Source organism: Chrysemys picta, chromosome 8 (genome assembly GCF_011386835.1).
Source record: "Chrysemys picta bellii isolate R12L10 chromosome 8, ASM1138683v2, whole genome shotgun sequence".
Lineage (NCBI taxonomy): Eukaryota > Metazoa > Chordata > Testudines > Emydidae > Chrysemys > Chrysemys picta.
The window spans coordinates 104055752-104079887 of record NC_088798.1 but is presented as its reverse complement, the minus strand read 5'-3'; the positions used below and the strand labels follow the sequence as shown (position 1 = coordinate 104079887).

General features: G+C 52.5%; 1 protein-coding gene across 1 annotated transcript in view; it reads right to left on the bottom strand.

Moving 5' to 3' along the window:
- CDX1 (caudal type homeobox 1) overlaps nt 1-8567 on the bottom strand; it is a 29079-nt gene extending 20512 nt beyond the window's left edge. Inside the window, exon 1 of the mRNA XM_005295812.4 lies at nt 7753-8567. Within this exon, the coding sequence (XP_005295869.3) occupies nt 7753-8182 (430 nt within the window). The 5' untranslated portion in view covers nt 8183-8567. The remainder of the gene's footprint in view (nt 1-7752) is intronic.
- Nucleotides 8568-24136: the final 15569 nt, after the last annotated feature.

Here is a 24136-nt window from a genome sequence, read left to right as displayed (position 1 = left end):
AGCTCCCAGTCTCTGCGCCACAGTCAAACTGTCCAAAGAGGGCCTGATTCTCCTGGGGCTTATAAATCAGGAGCAACTCCACTTCCAGTTCACGGAGTGACCCCAGTGTAATCTGGTGTGGGAGCAGAATCGGGCTCCCTTATCACCATGAAAGCACAGTGTTGACAGAGCGGGAAGGTGGGCATCCTTGAAGGATCCCCCATAAGAAGCCTCCTCCGTTGGCCAGAGGTTTTAAGTGTCCCTTCACTAATCTCAGGGTATTATCTGGCCTGGCCTGTCACGTAGGTATCTTTAATGTTCAAGGGAAGCCCTTTTTTGTTCAAGGAAAGTCAATTCTAAGAAAGTTTGAAAAGTCTGTACCTTGGACAGGCGACTAGCTGCTCAACAAATCCCTGAGTTAATAATTTAAGGGTGGCGGGGGTGGTTTGGGTGTGTACGTGCATGCGTGTGGGTACATAGTGTGTATGGAGGGGGAGTTAATTGTGTTAAGGACTTTAACAATGGTGCATCATTTACTGAAAACGCCCCCCCACACACACACACACAATTTAGCCAGCTGAGTGAAATATACTGACCTCCTCAGATGAGAAAATTCCCCTATTCAAGAAGACATTGGGAATGGCTGCAAAAGCTCCATCCCTGAGACATGCTCTGCGGCAGCATTTCCAAAGCAAAACTTTCCACCACATCTCAGTAGTTAGGAATTTTTTCCCTTCAAGATTTTGGGGTTAATACCAGAGCTGAGCAAATAGCGTGGGGAAAGTTCTGAGAATACTTGTTTGAACTCTAGATACATTTTAATTTGACCGCGCTTGCAGCAAGTTTAACATTTGCTTGCCACCAGCATTCAAGCGCTCAAACTAACATGAAGGTTTGCAAAAAGCACATTTTTTACACTCAGGGATGCACCAAAAAGTGAAGTTTTAATTGTACAATCAGCTGCAACGTTTCAAATTCACACCATGATCACGAGTTACACAACTCCTAGAACAGAATCCATACCATGCGCTTTATGTAACTAACCAGCGCCGGGTGAATTTCAAAGTTCAGATCTGAAACATTTTCAGCAAGCCCTTCCTAAGCTGTTTCTAGAGTGAGGTGAAATTCACAAGGAGATTTGCAAATAACTGAACCATGAGCAAGCACGAGACTTTCACACTCTGCTTGTGAACATTTTATGAACAGGAAAAAGAGGTGACGTTCGACAAAAAATTTGTTAGGAATGATGTGTTCAATTCTTTTGAATATTTGGTTGCTTAACCAAATACAACGATTTCCCTTTCCCTGAAGTCTCTCAATTCTCTTGCACTGTATAGACAGCTGGGACCTCCCCCCAAATAGTTTGATAGTTCAATTGGAGGAGAACATGTAAATAGTTAGCAATAACTATATAAAATGTTCCCTTACGTAAGGCCTGTCCAAAGCTCATTGAATGACCCAACTAGAGACTTTCCATTGGTTCCCTGGGTTTTGGATCTCTCTATTGGATTTACACCCCTTATTCCCACGTAAAGTTTGATGTTATCCCAGTATCTTATTACCTAGGAAAAACTCTTTTCCAACAGCTTTCAAGCTAGACTAGTAGCTGTTTATTCAAGGAGTGACAGAGAGGAAGGTGTAATTTATAACCTTCTAAAGTATTATGATTTATAGCACTCATAATGAAACTGTTGATATTTATAGCAAAAACGTTGTGGTATCAATTTCCTATTTCTTTTGCAGCAAGGTGGGTAGTTAATCAATCCAGGCTGATTAATGTCCAGTTTATTGATTGCAATAAAACAGTTCATTTAAGCATTTCTCCCTTATCTGTACCAAACCTGCCTCTAGGCTGATTACTTTTTGTCTTAATAAAGTTAGTTTCTGAAGCATTTGGCTTTTTTAAAAAAGAATGTCCCAGGAAAGACCTTAATATTTTATTTCCATTGGATATGAAGGACCTGATTCTACAAACGCTCTGCATACACAAATCCCACTGGAAGCTGGGGTATATAAACAAAATCTAAGGGGTGCAATTCTAACCGATTGACGTCAATGGGAGTTTTGCTATTGATTTTGGTGGGGATTTCACCCAAGATCTCCCTGCAGGATGAAACTGCAGATTCTTACTAAGAATCCTGCTGTCCTTACTCAGGCAAAAAAATCCCGTATGTGGAGTGCTTGTGCATGGAGGAGAGGGACAGGAATTCTAAGCCAATTTTCGAACAAAATGAACTGGTACTAGTAGATATTGTCTGATTCGGCAGCTCTTTCCCGGGGGAAATGCCCATTGACTTTGGTGGGAATTTATCTTGTGTGAGGCCTGTAGGACTGATTTCCCTAGGTAAGGACTGCAAGAGTGGGCTTGTCATTAGAAGCTAACGATGCACTGGGCAGACGCAGAGCTTCTTTTACACCCTCCTGATTTTAGACATTGACTGGGGGCTGGGGAGGGGCATTTCCTAATATGCATTGAAGGAGACAATGGCTACTTTATTTGGCCTTTGGTGTGTATTTAATCTAAGAGATATGAACTGAGCAACTCATGATATTTTTCACAATTCAATCAATCCAATTGTCATTTAACTCAATCAGAGGCGCTTTCAAGCCCCATTTTATCTTAATTCCACTCCTGGGTGTAAAATTATTAAACAAGGTTCACCCAGAGAAGATGTTTGTTGGTTTCTTTCTCCCTTTATCAATTGTTTCAAACATTTGCCCCTCCCAAGTTTCTCCTCTAAGGGCTGACCCGAGAGCCCAAAACGACCACGTGCAGCCGGCTTCTCTTTTGATAATGGAGGATAATGGATAATGGAGTTTTGATAATTCCAGGATCTCAGGGAGCACTAATCAGAACAGGAATAAATTCCTGCCCTGAGAGCTGGGGCTCTGGAGTCATCCACCCAGATAGTAATATCATGATTCACTCATCACCTGTCCTCTCCAAGGCCTCAGATCTGCTGTTTGCTGAATGTGCCCATGCAGAGCCCAGTGGGAAGGCAACAAGCTGCAAAACTGGGCACAGAATACTACAAAGAATTCCCATGTGCTCTGCTCTAGTCAATGAATATTATATATACAATTAATTCAATTAGGAGTCCTATTGTGTAATCAATTATTGTTGTTGCAGTGCCTTTAATCTCAAAGTGTTTCTCAAACTATGTACTTAGAGCACCACTGAAATGCAACCTCCTCTGGGGCAGACATGCACAAGCAACGCTTGCCCCGTACAACACTGCTGAGGGGGTGGGGCATTTTCGGCCAAAGATATCTATCTGAGCAAATGCCATTCCCCCGAGAAATGCCATCAGATCTTTAGTGTCCACACAGAGCAGAGAGGGTCTCATAAGAGAACACCACACCCCACCCCACCACCTTGCCCGGAGTTGAGACCTTCCTCTACCAAGCCAGTCACTCGGGAGAAAGAGTCACCATTCCTATATCCTGGGCTACTGCTTCATCCAACTCATTGAGAGCCACACCCATCCTGCTGTAAGGAGGGAGAGGGCATCTGACCTGGTCTACATATAGTTTTTGTATCAGTATAACTATTTCAGTTAGGAGTGTGACTTTTTACTGAAATAATTACACTGGAGTGTGATTACACTGGAGCTACTGTTAAAGCAGTACAATTTTGGGGTGAAGACAGCAGCAAGAGATGACAACACAGCTCCACAACTGGACCTTGGTGGCAGATGAGAACCCACCATTGCCATATCTGTCCGCTTCTCATTCCAGCAGAGACTGAGGCTGTCCCTCATGACAGCCCCATTTCCCTTGGCCTCAGGCCTCCTGCATGGCAGTGCAGAGTTCTCTCTATCCGCTAGATCATTTCTCTCAAACATGTTGGAGGGGGTTGTTGTCATAAAATAGGAAGTGCAGTATTTAGATCACAGCCAAAGTGAGACACGGAGCATGTCTCATTTTGGCTTCTATTTTATTTAAGTTCTTATACCACCCCCCACCCCCATGGCATCTGGATAGATGAACGAAAAAGATCTTCAGTGCTGGTGGATCACATTCTAGCAGGGACATATTTCCAAGTTGAGGGGCTGGTAAAAGCACTCAGATTCATATGATTTGTAAAAAATCCCTTTTCAAAAGGACACCTCCAAAAGTCTCTTGACTATGAAGTGTTTGGTACCTGAATTTTAACCCGGAACAATTGGATGGAAGTTAGCGGGAATTTGTGGGTGCTGATCACCGGCTCGATTGGACATTATTGGTCTGATTTTCAAATGCGATCCCCAGCAGCTCTCACAGAGATGGATGATTGCAGCTGAGTGCTGGGCAGTTTTGAAAATAAAGCTGTGTACCGATTACCAGAAGCAACTTCTGAATCAGAATCTTCCCTTGCTGAGGTATTTATTCTGTACTGTGTCGTATTCAAAGTCAGGGGCCACGCCATGCTAATATGACACTAACTGCCACTATTTCAGGATGCAATACCATTTCTGTCTAAACCCAAAGTTTTCAAAGTGCTCTAATTTTTTTGTCGATTTTTAAATTAGTTTTTAATTTGTCTGGCATTTACTGCTCTCTCAGCTTCTGTATTACCCATCTGGCCCTATCAAAACATTCAGTGAAGACCATTTTAAAAAGACTAGCAGAAGAATGATTCCAGTGATATGTCTACGTGCTCCCAAATTGGTGCAGATTATATTATTAGTGTGTAAATGAAGATTTTTAATATCACCAAACCCCAGTACTGGGTGGTAAGGGAGGGGGGAGGCATCCTAAAAATCTGTACTCAGATATGTAGAATTTATACACAGCTTGATCTTTCTTCCACTGCAATAAAGGGCAAAATTCCAACTGATTTTTATAGAGCAGGATCAGGCCACAAGCTGTCTGTTCTGGCCCAGATCTGTACAGCCCTACAAATCCACAGATATTCGCTCTATAGCCAGATGCAGATATCTGTGGGCCGTGGATCAGATGTGGATACAAATACAGATCTTCCCCTTTTGCTAATGTTGATAGTACCTTACTGAGCTACAAGCCCCAGGAGAATTTGAAAGCCCACAATGCGTCCCAGCTGTATTACTACTCGAGGAGTAAATAAGGCAGTACTCAGTCTAGGAAGGTTCCTGGATTCGACCTTCCACTGTCATCTTAGTCAACTCTGAACCAGATCCAAACCAACCATGGTAGATGCAGACATCTAATGCACAAATGGAAAATCAAGGATTCCCCAGCGCGCGAGTGTGACTCCCCGCCACAGACCATCGAACATACCCTGATGTAGCCATATGGCTTGATCAACTTCCGGGGAAATTGTAGATGCTGCTCTACACCAGCCAGAGGAAAGAAGAAGTAAGGAAGACAGAATTGGACCCCTCGTAAGGGCAATTTAAGTGATGGGCTGGTCTACATGGGGAAATTTACCAGATCTGGTCCATAGCTCACTCTGGGTAGATTCCTGTGAAGCCAATGCCCGTAGGAGCTGCTCCTCTGATACATATTTTTGAATAGGAGTCCCCTTTGAGTCTGATACTGTTGCATCCTTGGGGCTTTGGGGTCCTCACACCTGATGATGATAACCCCCATCTGAGGGACAGTGAAATGTAGCTGGTGGCCTTCCAGGTCAAATCTGGCTTTCCCCATGTCCACTGAAGCCACCCACCTAACTGCAATTGGGCTCTGGGATCTGGGGAGGATCTGGGGAGCAGGATTTGACCCAAAGGCAGAGCAGAGGAGGATAAAGCCCAGGCCTGGCTGGACTTGCGGAGCATTCAGGCGGGGGCCAAGCCACTCACACCCTGCCCCTTTCCAGCCTGGATTTCCCACTCGTGCCAGATCCCTCCTGGGTTGGCGATGGAGGTGGGAGAAGGCCCCCGTGCCGCAGGCTGGGGAGGTCGGCCGGCAGGAGCTGGCCGGCCCAGTCCCCTTCGCAGCCTAGGGCCGGGTGGGGGGAGCGGGGAGATGTCTCTGGGGCGAGGCCCTGCCCCGCACCGACCCCTCGGCTCGGCTTGGAACATCAAAGCGCCCCGCCAGCCCCAGAGCAGGGGCGACAAAGGCCGAGGACAATGGGGCTGCTGGGCGCCCCGCGCCTTCCTGCAACCCGGAGTCACTCCGGATCTGCATGACAAAGGGCAGCGCTTGTAAATGTGGGCTGCCCCCGCTTCCAGCCCCCCTGCCTTAAACAACCGCGCTGCCTTTGAACTGGGCAGCCGGGCGGGCGCGGAGCGTGTTCATTTGGGTTTGCCTGGGGAGAGACTTCCACCTCCCCCCGCCGGCCCCCAGCCTCCAAGGGGTCAGCAGTTCAGCTGCGGCCCGGAGCTGCGGGAGAGGCAGCGAGGTGCCGCCTCGAACCGTGAGCCGCGGGGCCCGGGGCGCAGCCCAGACTGGGTCGGGGAGAGCAAGTCTGGAAGGGGGAGCTGGACACACACACACACACACACAGCCCTGCACACCTCACACAAACCTCCCCTCACACACAAAAGCCCACAACCCCTACACACACTGCTGTCTCACACACAACCCCCACCCTTACACCCCCTACACGCACCTCCCACACCCCAACTCCCCTACACCCCCCTTCTCACAAACACACTCGCACAACCCCTCAGCTCTCCAGCCCTCATCTCACCCACACACAGCGCAACAAGAGAGGTGGGGGTGGGGGGAGCGCTGTCTAAACTCAGAGCAGGTCACCCCAGGGACTTGCTGGGCTCTGTCCGGGATCTCCCCCGGAAAGGCTCTGAACGATCAGAAACTCTCTTCCCTCCTGCCATTTCTCTTGGGGATGTGCGCTCCCAGCTCTCCAGCCCCTGCCCTGTTCCCGGGGGCCTTGGGAGGGGCACCCAGCCTGTGGGAGGGATGAGCTCTTGGCATGTCTTAACTACTCCCGAAATGACAAAACTAGAAGCCGCTGGGCCGCCTGAGCTCGAAGCTCGCCAGTTGATAACCCCTGGCTCCCAATAACAGAGGAAAGGAGGGGAAGTGCGCTGTCTGGAGCTGATCCTGCATCCCCTGCACACCCCGTACTCAAGAGGATTGGGGCCCTCAGAGTAGAGCTTCCCAGGCTGGGAAAAGCCGGCCTAGCACCAGCATTGCATTGCTGGTTTGACGAGAAACGGGTAAAACACGCAGGCCCTGGAAAATTGGGCCCTGAATCGGCCCGTCTCCGAGGCCCATTGGGCCGTGGACCAGGCCCTGGGTGTTTAACAGAATGGTGTCACCTGAATTTGGAGCTAAACTCTCCAAACTCGTTGGATTCCAGTCCAGGCGGGGCCGGGGGTTGACGAGAGAGGTTTGTGCAATACATGCAATAGGTTTCCCCTTAGCTGCCTCACTGGGGATGGCGATATTGACCTGTTGGGACTGTCACTAGCACAGAGCGAGGACAAAGCAGTTTTATGCAGCTTTACTGGGCAGGGGGAAATGCGCGTTGGCGCAGGGCCCATATCGGCCAGCTCTGGGGAAACGCTTGTTAAAGGCCCCCCGGGAAGCTGAGGCGTTGCAAGCAAAGTCTCCGAGATCCCCCGAAGTTCAGACGGACAAAACCACCGATAGGAACCGTGTGCAAATACATATAAACGTAATTTACAACCCCTGCGCTCTCCGAAATACCCTGGCACGCAAAGGTGTCATTGGCCGGAGCTCGGTAGGGTAATGCGCAATTGAAAACTCAGCTTCCCCCATGCCGAATGCTGCCCTCCCTTCCTGGCATTGTTGGGGTGCAGGGTTGCGCCCCAGCTACGACCTAAGCAAAGACATCCCCGAGAGGCGGGGGTGGGAGGTAAGAAAGTGGGGGGGGGGGTTCCTTACCACTGCTGCTGCTGGTTGGAACGCTGCGCCTCATCCACTCATAGGGGGTGCGCCTTTGCGCATTGGGGGAGAGCTGGGCCACTGAGCTGTTGATGGGTGGAGGTAGGAGTCCAGAGCCTGGAGGCTGAATTGGATTAAAATCGGTGGGGCTGAATCCAAGCTGCCCCGGGTTAGCGACGGAAGAAGCGGCTCCAGGCCCGTACGAATGCCAGTCCTCCTTGGTGGGTGTGTATGGCGAGCCCCAGGCGCCCGCAGGTTGCCCATGGTGTGGGTCACTGTTAATCCCTGGCACGTGGTGGTAGCTGGCAAAATCCGAATACTGAGGGGGCGCAGGCACGTAGTTCTGGGGGTTGAGGTTCAGGCTGGGGTGCCTGACCGGGTTAGGGTACATGTTAGTGTCCTTATCCAAAAGATAGCCCACATACATCATCCCCGGATGGCCCTGCGCGCATAATGTGCCTCTGCCGCTCTGTAGGCTTGGCCTGAGCTCCCCGTAACTCAGCTCCCACTCCTTCCTGATAAGCTGTTCACCTGAACTTCTTGGGCAGCTTTCTCCCACTTCGCAAAGGCACCTCCCTGACGAAAGGCTTTTATTGGGCCAACCTCTCGGAGCATTTGCATTGAAAGGCAGGTTTGCATTTCAAAGTGCAGGAATCAAAGGGGCAGGCAGTGGGGCGAATTCAAACGGTACAAATTGCTTGCCAGAGAGAAGGAGAAAAAAGGAAGACCCACGAGGTGGATACGTTTGAGGTGGACGGGGAAAGGGCGAGCGGCTCCAGGAAATCCACAGACCTCCGGGCTCAAGGAGATCAGTCCATGACCAGCTCAAGAGAGCGCACTGCTGAAGCCGGGAGAACATTTAAAGTCTTCCCAGCCCGTGCGCACGTGCGAGCACCCCCATTATGGCAAGGGAGCCGAGTCCCTTTTTGGTGGCACCAGCACTATTAGGGCCTGCTCCAAAGCCTAATGAAACCAATGGAGTCTTCCTACTGGGTCCAGGGAGCTCTGGGTCGGGAGCCCTTAATGCTCCCCTGCTCCGGGGTTATGTCAGCACCTTTCCAAATCATACACACGCCCAGATGTGGGTTTATTTCCCTTGCGAACGACCCGGCACTGACTCTGGGTCCGTGTAACTTCGGAGCTCCTGGGGAAACGTTGGGGCTTCTGTCAAGAGTCTGATTTTCCACCGACTTGCTGGGACTCCTGTCAGGCGCCAGGATGGCTTGGCTGCGGACCCAGAGAAAGGCGCACCAGAGATGGACGTTTATAAGAACACAAAGTATAAAATACCAGACTGTTGTGCCCCTAAAAATACCAAACGGTCACCATTTTAAACCCACACCTTACAAAGCCCGGGTCTAATCGCAGTTAGGATCCCAGTTTATTTTTACCCACAAAAAATCCCCCCGTTTCTGGCCTTTTTTTTTTTCATCGCCTTAGATTGTCACGTTTCCTCCCCAACACACCAATGGCTGTAAGTGTATTTAGAAGGGCGTTGGCCTTCCCAGCGCCAAACTACTCCAGTTATTGGAAAGCCTCTTTTCCCGACTCGGGCACCCCAGGCTGCCGGTGCAGGGCCTGGCTCTGCCCCCCAGGGATATTGGAGGGCGAACACTAGTTGGCTGGTGGGGAGGCTCTAGCCATGGGCTCTGGCCGTAACTTGGCGGATGGAGGGAGAGATCAGATTCATCTCCATGAGTGAGAGGGGAATATTGGTCTCCCCAGCCAGGCACGCTGCTGGACACGGTGCGCTCAGCCGGTTCACCCCCTCCGGTGCTGCTGGGACACCTTCCCGAATGGGCTTTCCATTGCCTGTGTCACCCCTGGCCCAGCCCCTCCAGCCATGTGCCCGAAACTTGCGCCTGGGAGCCCCCTGAGCCTGGCAGTCTCCCCCCCCCCAACCCCCCTCTTTCCTCTTGCTGGGGCAGCTCACAGCTCAGCTTCCCAGCCTGGCTCTGGTGCCGGGGGAGGGAGGACGGGGGCCCCTGGCCCCGCTGCCTAGTTCCACCCCTCCTCTCCCCTGGGCAGAGAGCCACCGCCCAACGCCCCCTTCGTGCGCTTGGCCAGGGGCCGGGCAAGCCAAGTCCCCCGGGTGCTGAAGTCTCTGCAGTGTATGTTGGTGATAAGAAAGGCCCCGGCTCCGCTCAGGCCCTGCCCCAGCCTGAACCCTAGGGTGGGTCGCCAGGGGATCATGCGCAAAGCTCATCCCCAGAAGGGGGGTCTCCCAAACACAGCCCCGGCCTGCAAACCGCAGCTGGGCTCCGGCTCCAGGGCGCTCCAGCCCCGGGCAATCTCCGGACGGAGCCCGATCCCCTCAGCACTGACCGCGGCAACAACCCCCCATTCGCTTTAGTGGGAGAGCAGCCCCTGCTCCCCCAACCTCGTCGGGTGACTGGAGTCCCTGTGAACCGGAGTCCTTGGGCTGAGGGTGGGGGGCTCTGGCTGGCCCCTCAACAAAGGCTCAAAGTGCGGCGGAGACCGGGAGAAGGAAAGAAGCAGGATTCTCAGGGCGGTTGTCAGAATGAATTAAACACGGTGCCCCAGAAGCACATGGAAGCTCTGTCCGTCGTGTAACTTCTCTATCCAGGGAGTTTTAAAGACCGAAGGGACCATCATCATCTACTCTGACCTCCTGCACAGCCCGGAACCTCACCCAATACATCCCAAACTATATAGCGGGCTGTACATTTCATGTTAGGTCAGGGGTGTGCTTACAAAGCAATCATCTAGATACTGGCCATTGGCTATTTTGGAAAACAAAGTCAGCATCCCTTATATGCCTTGTTCCTTTCTGCCTTTATTTTCTTTAACCATTTGAACTCCTCTTGGGATTCAGAGGTTTCATGTAAGCACCTATAGAAGCCTTGTGACTTAACCTCTCAGCCTCCAAGCATAAACACTATGTCCAGTTTCAGCACTTGTTTTGTATCTGGCCATCCCATTTTTTAAAAAATGCCCTGGCAGCTGGAATTTGACCCTCGCTATCTTGTGTCTCAGAATGAATTTTTCCGCCAAGGTGACGAAGAAATGTTTTCTCAGCCTTTTTTTTTTTAGTTTAAAAAGTTTGTGTTGCTTTGTAAAACAGAAATAAAAAAAGAAAATAGGAACTATTTATTATATTATATTATATTATATTATATTATATTATATTATATTATATTATATTATATTATAAACCATCCATACATTTGTATTATATGAGCACTAAATCGGTGTGGATTTCTCTCTCTCTTGTAGCACTCCACCATCTACAAAATGGTTTCGCCCCAGAATGCTGATTTGGGGGACAGCTTGTTCCCAGCACAGCACAGCCATGCTGTTGATATCTTACCCACATTTGAAAGACAAAACCACACTGGAGACCTTTGTCATTTTGGCGCAGACAGTGCAGAACACTGGCATTTCCTCCCTTTTATTAATGTCAGAGATTGGAAGGCCAGGAGGGACAATTATGATCATCTGATCTGTCTCCAGCGTGACACAGGTCAAAGCTCCTCACCCAGTAATTTCGGCATCAGGCCCATAGCTTGTGGTTGAGCTAGAGCAGACCTTTTAGAAAGACAGCCAGTATTGGTGTAAGACTGCGAGTGGAGGCTGATCCCCCACATCCTTAGGTAAATTGGTCAATGGTTAATTTTACTCTTCTTGTTAAAAACCTGCACCTTATTTCTAGTCTGATTTTGTCCAGCGTTGGTTTCCAACCATTGGATCACATCATTGCCATCACAGAAAGTCAATTATTCTTTTCATCAAGTCCTGGCAATTTTTTTCAAAATCCATTGCAATTATTCAAATGAGAGAAGCAAGGAGATTCCCATCTCCTACACTGAGCCTGCATCTGCTCTTAGCAAACGCAGGGGCAAAACACCTATTTACTTCAGCTGGAACAGAAGTGGGCTTTGATTGGAAGCTTCTTGGGGCAGAGACTGACATTTTGGTCTGTCTTTGTACAACACCTAGCACTGTGGGGTCCTGGCCAGAGGTGAAAGTAACTTAAAGGACTTACCAGCACGCCAGAGTCCTGAGCAGGGGAGGCGGGGCCTCAACTGGTAGGGGTGGGGCCTTTAAATCCGTGGGCCCTTTAAATTGCCACCGGCGTCCCGGGGCTCCGGCAGCAGGCTTCTGACAGTGATTTAAAGGGCCCGGGGCTCCGTCCGCTGCCGGGGGTCCCAGGCTCTTTAAATCACCGGCCTGGGGAAGCTGCCCGCTGCCGGTATGGTCGTCTGTGTACCGGCTCTTGCCAGTACACCGGACCATCTTACTTTCACCTCTGGTCCTGGCCCATGATGGGGGTCCTAAGTGCTACCATAATACTAAATACTAATACACCTCTTCCCCGATATAATGTGACCCAGTATAACATGAATTCAGATATAACGCCATAAAGCAGCACTCCGGGGGGCGGGGCTGCACACTCCGGCAGATCAAAGCAAGTTCGATCTAACGCGGTTTCACCTATAATGCGGTAAGATTTTTTGGCTCCCGAGGACAGCGTTATATAGGGGTAGAGGTGTACCTCATTCTTGGGCCCAGAATGGAAAAGCAGTGCCATTGATATGGATATAGGGGCAGTGTAGGTAAGATGAACATGTAATAGGCTGGAGATTGTAATCTAGGAATGGAAATTTAGATCCTCAGTGGAATATTAAAAACCATGATGGTTCCGATCCCATCTGAGGTTACATGGGACGGACACTCCCATTTGCCCTTCAGGGGCTGGTGTGTGCAGTGACCACTTCAAGCGTGGGAGCAGGCTCTGTAGCAGCCACTCCTCTGTCTGCTGTAGTGTAATGTGCAAAGACTGTTCCCCTTCCCTCCCGCCCCGCTCCTCCCACATGATCTCTTGTTGTCTGTGATGTTATAACCCTCCCAGTTCTCCCATGGCCCAGAGCATCCTGCCAAATGGACCAGGCCTGACATTTGACTCTAAAAAATAAACAAGACCCCCCCCAAAAGTGGAAAATAGAAATCAAACCCTGCTGAGCCTGTTTAAAAGCAGAATAAAGCAGCCGCAAAGGACACGGAGCTGTTTCTCGCCCTCCTGCCTCCAGCTGAACAGATGGTTATTTGCGCGTGTGAAGGTCCAGCCGGTAGGATGGGATCAGGGCAGAGAGTGATATAAAACCCTGGACTGATGGACGAACAGGGTTTCTCCCAAGCACAATGGTAAATGTGGATTTTTTTTGCAAGTACAGGACTGGGTCCCAAGATCTGTAGGGGTGAAGGAGGGTTAAAAGGAACACAACAACAATAATATACAGTAATAACTTTTAGAGGCCCTTTAATCTAAGGTTCTCAAGCGTTTTACTAAATATTACCTCCACTGTCCAGTGGGGAAATTGAGGCACAGAAATGGTCCGTGACTTGCTCGGAGCCAAGCAGCGAATCAATGGCAGCTAAGGACAAAACCCTGCCCTCCTAATTTTTAGTCCATTGTTCTAACCACTGGATGCTGCTGCTTCTCTCCCCTCCTCCACATAAACGAGGTTCTTCTCAAAGGTGTCTTAACTCATCTATGTTTGCACAGGGCTTTGAGTCCCAGAGATGCTGTGGAAATGCAATTATTTATTTGCTTAAGGTGGGATTTTCCAAAGGGCTCGGCTTCGGCCTGGGCAGTAACTCTGTCCTGCTACTAAAAATAGTTTAGCTAAATGTGAGCGCTAAAGATGGGCCAGACCACAGCCCAGCAGCAGGCCCCAGCCCCAGAACAGTGGGCCCGTTGGATTGCATTGCAGATGGAATCCCAGAATGTCTGATCCTGGGCTGTTGGTTTTTTCATTTTTCTCAGCCCTGATTCAGTCTGCGATCAGGCAAAAATATTTCATGTGCTTGGAAACCCATTTTTATCTTCTCCTGCTGGGAAGCTGCGCCAGCCACATGCGCTCCCTGCAAAAGGGTGAAAAGTCCAGACTGAGATTAAAGGGAAATATGAGGGCAAGATAAGGGCCGGGCCTGCAAGAGGAACCATGCAGCTCAGTGACTCGCAGGGGAGGCTGAAGCGACAGCAGCTGGAAATGAGCTCCTGGCAATCGGAGGCTAAAAGCACATTAGGTGATGCTCGGCCTTCAAAGCCGGGAGTCTGAGCCCTGCCCTGGTAGAGCTGTGCGGCTCCTTTGACTTCAGTGTAACTGACGGCAAGATTGTTCTAAGTCCAGCTCAGCCCGAAACAATACTAGACAAGATGTGTCAGCAGATCTTGTTACACTCCAGCCACAGCCGCTCCTGGAGACCTCGGAGGGGTCTCCACAGAGAACAGGATGTAGCCCTAGACTTTACCACCACCTTTTCCAGGGATTCTCCACAGAGCAGAGTGGTATGGTACACATCCACCTCACCCCCTCCAATGCCACCCCTGCCATGCTCACCGACTCCCCATGCCCCAGCTACCCTTCCCACAGCACAGACGCCGGACAGGTAGAGAAGCTACTGCAAGGTCTGAAGGTAGAGGACAGTGGTGGAGAGAAGACTGCGCCCACCCTCTGTACACGTGTCAGGAGATCTGCTTGTGGAGGGACCTCTCCATGCATGGACCTGGGGGCGGGGGGAGTCAGAGTCTGGTAAGGAAAAGATCCTGGCTTGACAGGTGGAGGGTACAAAAAAGGGTCCCAATTTAAAACATGTAAAACTTTCCTCAAAGAGGTTTTTTTTTTGGTCAGATTCGCAGCTCCATGGAGTTTAAGGCCAGGAGGGACCATTAGATCATCTAACCCGACCTCTTGTATAGCACAGGTTGTAGACCCTCATCTAGTGATCCCTGCACCAGCGTGTGGCACACACAGAATACACAATGGTGTGGCCTGGTACACAGGCTTCACTGGGGTGCTCTGTGTGTGCTAGTGGGTTCCATCCATCACGCATAAGAAATGTGACCATCCAAACTCACGCAATAACCCCTGCACCTCTCTCATATCTACTGGTTGATTGATTGATAGGTAGGACAATTCCATTTATCCCAGATCCTAAACTTGCTAGCAGCTTTACTTAAACCCAGAAGTCTGTGCCCTCTTCCTCTTCCCGCTCTTTCATGCAACAAAGCCCCCAGCTCCCTCTCCTTTGCCTGAGATGAAAGTCCAGGTCGGACAGAGTAAAAAGAAAAGAAAATACCAACCAAAAGAACGGTGGGACAAGTGAGGGAACTTTATATCCTGTTAGACAGCTGCTGTGTTCCTCCCCAGAGGTGGCTGCATTTCAGCCATAGGTGACGTGGTGCCTACATAGGGCTGGATTCTCTCCTACAGCTAAGCGCTACTCAGTGCATGGGAAAGATGGGGGGAAGTGGTTCAGTGAGCGGGTTATGGTTGCCACGGTGTGCCAGCCCCAGCAAGAGTTAGAGCAGCCAAGGGGCTTGTTTAAGTTATGCCCCTGGCCCAGAGTCCCCAACCTTTGCCAGTGTGCCCCAGCTAGGAACTACAGGAAGCACCTCTAGGGGGAGAAGGGGGCTGGGGTATGTAGTTAAAAGCAAGGAACACTAAAGGGATGTGGCAAACCTCACTGTGCTATCACTCCATATGAGGAGCAATAAATAAGACTGGGACTTTTAAGATAGGAAAAGAGACGACTCAGGGGGGATATGAGAGAGGTCTATAAAATCATGACTGGTTGAAGAAAGTAAATAAGGAAGTGTTATTATAACACACAAACTGGGGTCACCAAATGAAATTAATAGGCAGCAGGTTTAAAACAAACAAAAGGAAGTACTACTTCACACAACACATAGTCAACCTGTGGAACTCCTTGCCAAGGGATGTTGTGAAGGCCAGGACTATAACAGGTTCAAAAAAGAACTAGATAAGTTCACGGAGGATAGGTCCATCAATGGCTATTAGCCAGGACGGGCAGGGATGGTGTCCCTAGCCTCTGTTTGCCAGAAGCTGCGAATTGGCGACAGGGGATGGATCACTTGATGATTATCTATTCTGTTCATTCCCTCTGGGGCACCTGGCATTGGCCACTGTCAGAAGACAGGATACTGGGCTAGATGGACCTTTGGTCTGACCCAGTATGGCCATTTTTATGTTCTTATGCTCCGTTCTCCTCCCCCTGCAGTTCATTCCTTCTGCAGTGCCCTTTGTTTCTTCCCACTGGCCCAACCCCGATAGCTGGGCTTGGGTCACAGGTAGAAAAAGGAAACAAAGCTACTTCTTTCCACGGCGCGGCTCACGTTGTGTCCAGAGACCAGGATCCTCCCGCCTGGACGCAGGCAAAGCTCCCACGGAAGTCAGAGATTTTGCCCTTATGAGGCCACAAGTCCAGGCCACAAATCTCCTGCTTTGTAACAAACAGAGACAGGGAGAGAAGCTGGTGGGTGGGAAAGGCTCGGAAGCCGGGGCAGTCCCCAGCAATGGCCTGGGGCCTCGGGCAAACCTTCCTGCCAGACTCTAGGAACGTCAGCGGCTGCGGGGAGCCGAGCTCTCCGCTTGGCATCGTTTGTGGTCAGTTTCACACAGGCACCTGCCCCCGCAGCTGGGGAGAAGCAGGTGGAAGCTAGAGCCCAGCGCCCATTTGCCAGGCGCAGGCTAAGGGCGACTCCTCCAGCTCTGTGGGAGTTCCCTCCCCAGGGAGTTTACCTTGGTGGGAGGGGCTGGGGGGCAGGGAGAAATGATTGAGGAAGACAATGGTGCCAAGACAATGGTGTCATAAAGATCCGGACGATAATGTCTCTTTTCCCTCCATTTTATGGCCGCTCAGGGTTGCGTTTGGAAAAGTTTGTTCGGAAAAAACAACAAGCCCTTTGTGGGGCTGAGAGAGGAGCTCGGTCTACGGCAGGCTGCACCCAGCAGACCAGGCGCGCCGTAGGTCAGCCATTTGGAGGGCTTTCTATGGTAGCTGGTCCGGTGAGAAAGCAGCAGCCCCCTTGGGGGGAAGGGAATCAGAGCAGCTCTGATGTGGGTGCTGACGATTTAGCGGGTGTGTTAGACTTCGAGGGGCCCTGGGCCAGATTCTCAGGTGCACTGTGATGGGGGGAGAGGGGCAGGGCATAGGTGGCCTTTCTGCCCCCACCCCAGCCTGTGGGCAGCAGCATCTGGTCTGGATCACCCTTGGCACGGCTTAGCACAGCATCCGGGCTTCTCTAACTCGCTGGCAATAAAGGCCTCCTGGGGGCCAGAGGCAGGAACACCGGCTTTACCTCGCCTGGGGGTTTTCCTAGGCCAGGGGCATCCCCCTGTGACCGGTTAAGCCAGCTCCGCACCCCCTTTGTGCCATGGCAGCAGTACCTAGGGGGTGGAGCTGGGCTGATGATCAGGTGCTTAGAATAAAAGAATCCATGCTAGAATCCTGGGGGCCAAAACCTACCGGGGTCCCCCTGAGCGCAGATACAGCCAGATCCCACAGGCCCAGCTCGCCTTGCCCCTCTCACCCAGTGCCTAGCCCAGAATGGAACGAGTTCAACGGTGCCCATTGCCCTGGCCTCTGGGCGCCTCCCAGCTCTGTCTGGCTCCGCCCAGGCCTGGCTCTGATGGGATCCAACAGGTGAGCTGTACGCAGTGCCCTGGGTACCCCCAGAGTCAAGTCTTGGGGCATCATCAGAGGGAGCAGATTCCCTAGGCAGAAGTCTTCTGGTGGGAAGCTCATTTCCAGGATCTGACAGCCCAAAGCCTAATGGGCCATAAGGCTAGGAAGGGACAGAGGACAGAGGTAGCCTCTCAGTAAGCTCGGGCCAGACCACTGAGGGCTTCAGGGCTCATAGCCAGTCCCTGGGAGGTGCCTTCTCCTCACACATTTGTGCAGATGTCAGCCCAGGAAGAGTGTGCTCCCGTTGTGTCTTAGACCTCCTCTCCTTTTCGTTGCTAGTGCCTTGATGGGAGGGGGCTGGGTGAAGATTTCCCTGTCTCAGGGGGGTTCCTCTGCCTCTCTGGTTACCACTAGCCCATCCCCGTGGGCCAGGGGCTTCTGAAGAGGACCAATGGGTGTCCAAGCTCTGCTCAGGTATATGGTAAATCTGAGTGAGCCTGTCCTCTCCCTGCCCCCCTCCGTTGCCACTGGCAGGCTCCTGGTTTAAAGCAAATCATCTCTAATTGCTGCCCCTGTTTGAGCCGCAGGGACAGACAAGTTTTGCCGTGGGATGCCCAGAGCGGCAATTCGTTTGGTTCCAGTCGTTCAAGGAATGACACCCTCAGACTCCTCTTCAGGGCCCCCCAACCCCTGTTCAGATTACTCGATCCAAACCCTGCTGCAAACACACTGTGGGTGAAAGAGCTGAGAAGCAGTCGCCTCTCCTCAAATTAGAGGTAACTGACTCAAGAGGGGAGGAGGCAATTCATTGTCCCATTAATCGGTCAAGGCCGGTCGGGGGTGGATTGAGGCAGGATCCCAGGATACGGCCCTGGAGGCCTGAGCAGGCCAGGTGCCACAATGAGGGCCAGGAGAGGGAGATCAAGGCGTGCACAGATCAGGGAATGAACAGGGAGGAAGAGTCTTTGCAGGGGCTGGAGGGAAGAACATGGTTTTTGGGTGGTCCCAATGTTTGGCTGGAGGCCGAGCCAGGCCCCGGTTAGCATTAATCCAGCACTGCCTTACAGCCTTCACATATGGCGAAGCCCCAAATTCCTGGTCCCTTTCCACAGGGGTGCTTTGCTCCGAACTGGTGCTTGGTCCGGCTGAGCGCACGGAGACGCCGGTGCTCCTGGGGCAGACGGAGGCCGAGCAGATGCCAGGCCCAGCGAGGCAGTGAGGAGTCCGCAGCACCGCCGAGATCCTAAATCCAGGACTTGGGCTGGGTTTTTCTATGATTTATCTGTGATCTAATGGCACCACCTTGTGGAGCCAAAGGGTTTTGGTGCAAACAGGGCAGCGAAAAGGTAGGCAAGCTGCCCCCAGTGCTGGATTGTGACACCGGCACAGGAATCATGCAGTTAGAAGTGGGGTGAGGATTATCCCCCCCCCAATGTTATGTGAGTCAGCATTGATGGGAGAGGAATGTACGTGACAGATGGAGGGGACGAAGGGTTAAATATCATCACAACTCCATGATCACGTAGGAATTGCACCAGGCTGCCTCCACTACCCAGAACTTCACTGTGGCAGCAGGTGCAGAACTCAGAGCACCAGTCCCTGACATCTGAAGCTTCTCTATCGATTGGTAGACATATAGGGGCTATGACACACAATTGATTTTCTGATTGCACCCAGCAGAGGGCAGTGGTACATACGCGCACGCATATACACACACACTCTTTCTCCATGTCGGGCACAAGTCCTTGACATGCTGCTGTCATATCACAGACCCTTCATTGACTCCTCTTGGCTTTTACCTCGTTTTCTTGCCTCAGTATCTCTAAAAATTCCAAGGAGGTGCCGTACCTACCTATTGTTCATCTTCCAATGGCTCGGTTATAGATTCAGAGCCCCACCCCAACCCTGTCACACCCTCCCTATGCCTTTGCTGTGTCATCTCCCAGCTTTTCCAAAGACAAAGGACACTCAGAACCATCAGCCCAAATGAGTTTATTTTAGATGCCGGGGAAAGCAACAAGCCCAAGAAAGAACATAAGTAAAGTCTCCCTAAAACAGGACAGCGCATGAGTCCTCCACTACAGGCTAGATCTGAAACTGAACGCAACATGGCAGCTGCCTCCAGCAGGTGGGCCAGTGGCTGGAAGTTTAAAGGGCATGAGACATGGAAAACAATCACAGTAACTTGTAGCTACAGTATGCACACCTCACACAGCCCTCGGGCAGGGGCTTCGGGTATCGTGGCCCGTTCAGGACTGAGTTGGCCAGGATAAGACCAATTGGGATCAGGTGTGATCATAGTTTGGGGCATGTGGACGCCTGTCCCCTGAGACCTGAATGCAGCCCCACAAGCCAGCATTAGCTAGGCACTGCTGACCTGGTTGATCTGCAGATAAAAAGGCTCCAGCTCCTATTCCCAGTCCCTGAACCTGCAGGTGTGTATCACAGCCCAGTGCCCTCACACTACCCCACTAAGCTTTGGCTCCCGTGGGATACTTGATGTGTGAACAGAAAAGAAGTGACTCCAAGACTGAACGTGACCATGAGCCTAGTCCGGCCCGGCCCTGGGCTCGGAGCTGTTCCACTTCACTGCCGCGGTGTGTTATCATTCTCACTTCCCTGCCGTCCCTGCGCTCCTGGTGTCTGCTGGGACCCAGCGAGAGAGCTGTCTCTGGGCTATTGCAGGTATTGCTTTTGGGCTACGTTTGCAAAGCAGCTTGGCCCGATGGGTGCATGGTGAACTGTGAGCTCTGCTGAAAATGGGCTGGAATGAGGCTCTCCCAGCAGCAGGCCTGTTCTCACAAGATTCCCAGCCTAGCTTCTGGACCAAAGATGGGGCCTGGGCTAGCAGTGGGGGCAGGGGGTAAGACTCGGTGGAATACCACCTTCCACTTCCCCCCTGCGGTCCCCAGCAGAATCTCCATGTCACTGATGTGTGGGAGGAAGAGCATGGCCAGGCAGACGGGGCGCAAAGCCAGCACCACACGCTCCTGTCTGGGAAGGACGTCGCTGGCAGTAGGCCAGTCAAACCAGCACAAGATAGAGCTTCTCTGTGTGAACACCAGGGTGTAGGCAGCTGGGGAAAAGGGATGGCAGGCTGGTACTGAGACAGCTGCGAGCATTGTAGCACCACGGACACTGCTCACACAGGGCCCTTAGGTCCTTGGCGTGGGCCTCCTGACTGCCCTGCCCCCTCACCGGCCCTGCCTACCAGATGTGGCAGACCTTGGGAAACCAATGATCAGAGACCTATGGGGGAACACAGGTGCCTAGGTAGGCAGAGGAATCATTTTGCCCACCTCTGGTGTGGAACTAGCCACCACGAAACAGTGCCTCGTAAGACTCCACAACAGCGTAGGGCATGAAGTGGAGGCAGGAGAGCACCTTGATGTGAACTGCAGGGGGAAGAATCGAATTGCCCAGATTGGAGTCTGGCACCAGCGTTCACAGCCCTGCTCCTGTGAGCAAATCCTGAATGAGTGCAAGTCTCCCTGGCCAGACTCGCCCGTCACCAGGGTCTCCGTGAGTGGCCAGGACTGCGGTTTGAAAGAAAGAAAGAACCGGCTGGTGGATTGTAACAACCCACCAGGTATAAGTGTCTTCAGGCCAGTTCCCTAACAGCCCGAGGCTGTGAAGCCCCGGCAGGAAATCCCACAGCCTGAGGTGCGCACATTCCAACGTGCGCATGAGAACGGCGTGTCCCTGCTGTGCCGAGGGCCTCCGAGCCAGCCCCCACTCCCACCCCCAGCCAAACCACATGGAGCGCATTGTTCTCATTCCTGAGACATGTGGCTCGGGCTCTTCCTTTCAGGGAGCTGGGGATGGGGATGGAGAGGAGGGCAGAGTGTGGCACGCGCGTGCCTTTGCTTTCGGTGGGCTCAGCTGCCCTGCGAGGCGGGCTCCACATCCCTTTGCCCTCGCAGGCCTGCAGCTGCTCTCTGGAGCAGAGGAGAAAGGAGAGCTGCTGAGGGGACGTGAGAACAGCAGATGGTCAGTGCCCTGAGCCAGAGCTGGGACCATTAATAAACAGGGACGACAGACAGGTGTTTCCCCTGCCCTGCTAAACGCTAAAGGAGACTCCCGCGCTTTGCTTGGGTGAGCAGCACCTTCCCTCTGCTTGGCTGACATGCTGAGAGCGCCCCCTCCTGGCTCCATCTCCGTAACCCCTGCTAAGGGCCTTCTCTTGCCTCGATGGATTCTACTGCTCCCTCCACTCCCTGACACTGCTGTCTCTGGTGCCATCCACAGGCCCCATCCAGGCCAACCAGTTTTCAGCGTAGCACACCTCAGGGCTCTGCCGGGACTGCCGAGAGCCGTTCTGCCCTCCCCAAGTGTTGCGCTTCAACAATCATGAGACCTTCTTAAAAGTAACAAGAGTTCTTTCTGAAAGTGGGGCGCTTTAGGGCACACGCAGGTCCCGTTTTCTGGCTTTTCTCCACAATCACGAGGGCAAGAAACTGCCCTTGTTACAAAAGGAGCATTGAGCGTCTCGTATGTTTACACAACTCCCAGAGCGGGAGCTTTGTGAAAAATCCTAAATACCCTCAAGATAAATTTGTGAGCGTTGGCAGCGCTGAGAGATTGCCCTGATTCTTATGGGTGTGCTGCTGTCGAAGTGGCCTTCGTCTTCTTTCCTGGCGTCCCTTCTTCCCTCGCCTCCAAGGAGACCTCCCATTGGAGGATACCGGGATCAGGAATTTGGAGCATGACACGCACTGTTATTGGCATTAGCATAATTTATTCCGCTCCATAGGCGTGCACAGCCTTACAAAGGATTAAAAGGCCAGATTTGTGCATGTGATATACCCAGCCACACACGTGTGCCAATCAAGGGGGGCTTTTTTTTTGTGCACTCTCATCCAACTGTGCACATGCAAAGTAGATGCGCAAATGCCTGTCTACAGCTGCATGCCTACCCGGGTATTGAGGACTGTACTGTATTGTCTAGGCTAGACTTAAATCTAATCTCATCTAAGTCATCACTGAAGAGTCCCATGGTCCTTCTCTCCGGATGCTGGTTCTCTTTTTCTACACCCCCACTTCCTTCTCCCCTAGGTTGTTGCTTCCCTCCTGCACACCCATGATGACTGGGAAAGCGGTGAACAGCTTTTTCTGCTGCCAGCATCCCCATGGAATTCACAGAACTGGCCACAAGAGGGCAACAGGTGCATTCTCCCAGAGACCTGTAGCTCCATGCCCCATTCACCTGGAACAAGGTGAGGGAATCCCAGTGAGTGATGCTAAAGGGGCAGGGCTGTGTGTGTGGCGGGGGGAGGGTAGTATTCTCAAAGGGTGCAAGAAACAGTCACTGGGCCCCTGGATCTGCCTCTGCTACCTCTTTCTATATGCACCAGTGAAGGGTGTGTTATGCTTAAAGACCTCAGAATTGCCCCTGGGTTAGCAAGAGTGCTGGTTGCACATTCCCACTGGGTTAGCCTGGGGGCAGGGTACCTGTTCCCACTGGGCTAGCCTGGGGGCAGGGTACCTGTTCCCATTGGGCTAGCCTGGGGGCTGGGTATCTGTTCCCATTGGGCTAGCCTGGGGGCTGGGTATCTGTTCCCACTGGGCTAGCCTGGGGGCAGGGTACCTGTTCCCATTGGGCCAGCCTGGGGGCAGGGTATCTGTTCCCACTGGGCTAGCCTGGGGGCTGGGTACCTGTTCCCATTGGGCCAGCCTGGGGGCAGGGTACCTGTTCCCACTGGGCTAGCCTGGGGGCAGGGTATCTGTTCCCACTGGGCTAGCCTGGGGGCTGGGTACCTGTTCCCACTGGGCTAGCCTGGGGGCTGGGTACCTGTTCCCACTGGGCTAGCAGGGGGGCTGGGTACCTGTTCCCACTGGGCTAGCCTGGGGGCTGGGTACCTGTTCCCACTGGGCTAGCAGGGGGGCAGGGTACCTGTTCCCATTGGGCCAGCCTGGGGGCAGGGTACCTGTTCTCACTGGGCTAGCCTGGGGGCAGGGTATCTGTTCCCACTGGGCTAGCCTGGGGGCTGGGTATCTGTTCCCACTGGGCTAGCCTGGGGGCTGGGTACCTGTTCCCATTGGGCTAGCCTGGGGGCTGGGTACCTGTTCCCACTGGGCTAGCCTGGGGGCTGGGTATCTGTTCCCACTGGGCTAGCCTGGGGGCAGGGTACCTGTTCCCACTGGGCTAGCCTGGGGGCAGGGTATCTGTTCCCACTGGGCTAGCCTGGGGGCTGGGTACCTGTTCCCACTGGGCTAGCCTGGGGGCTGGGTACCTGTTCCCACTGGGCTAGCCTGGGGGCTGGGTACCTGTTCCCACTGGGCTAGCCTGGGGGCAGGGTATCTGTTCCCACTGGGCTAGCCTGGGGGCTGGGTACCTGTTCCCATTGGGCTAGCCTGGGGGCTGGGTACCTGTTCCCACTGGGCTAGCCTGGGGGCTGGGTACCTGTTCCCACTGGGCTAGCCTGGGGGCTGGGTACCTGTTCCCACTGGGCTAGCAGGGGGACTAGGTGTCTGTGATCCCTCTGCTGAGAACGCCGAAGGTGACTGCAGTTTTTGTGATGTGGACACTTGTCTCATAGGCACTGGACTGAGGCCCAGCCACTGATTTCACACCCAGGCTCATCTCCCATTGCACAGCCTTTCCGAGGTGCTCCTAATTCCCTGCAGCAATCTAGTCGGTGGGACCAGGCATGTGAGGTAGGAAACAATCCTTCTTTCTCCCCCATCTCTACTGAGCCCGGTTACTTACACTGACCCTGCTGCGATGGGCAGGGCAGAGTTGAGCCCTGGCCACTGAAACTGGAGAACAAGGGGCAGGAAGCGAAGGTGCAACATGGGCCCTATATCTGCTCTGCGTCAAGGACAAAGCTCCAGACCAAACAGCACCTCCCAGCTCTTCCTCTGCAGCTGGTGAGATGCCTGGTCCTAGCTCTGGCTAGGGTTGGCAGCAAGGACACCCGGGACTAGACTG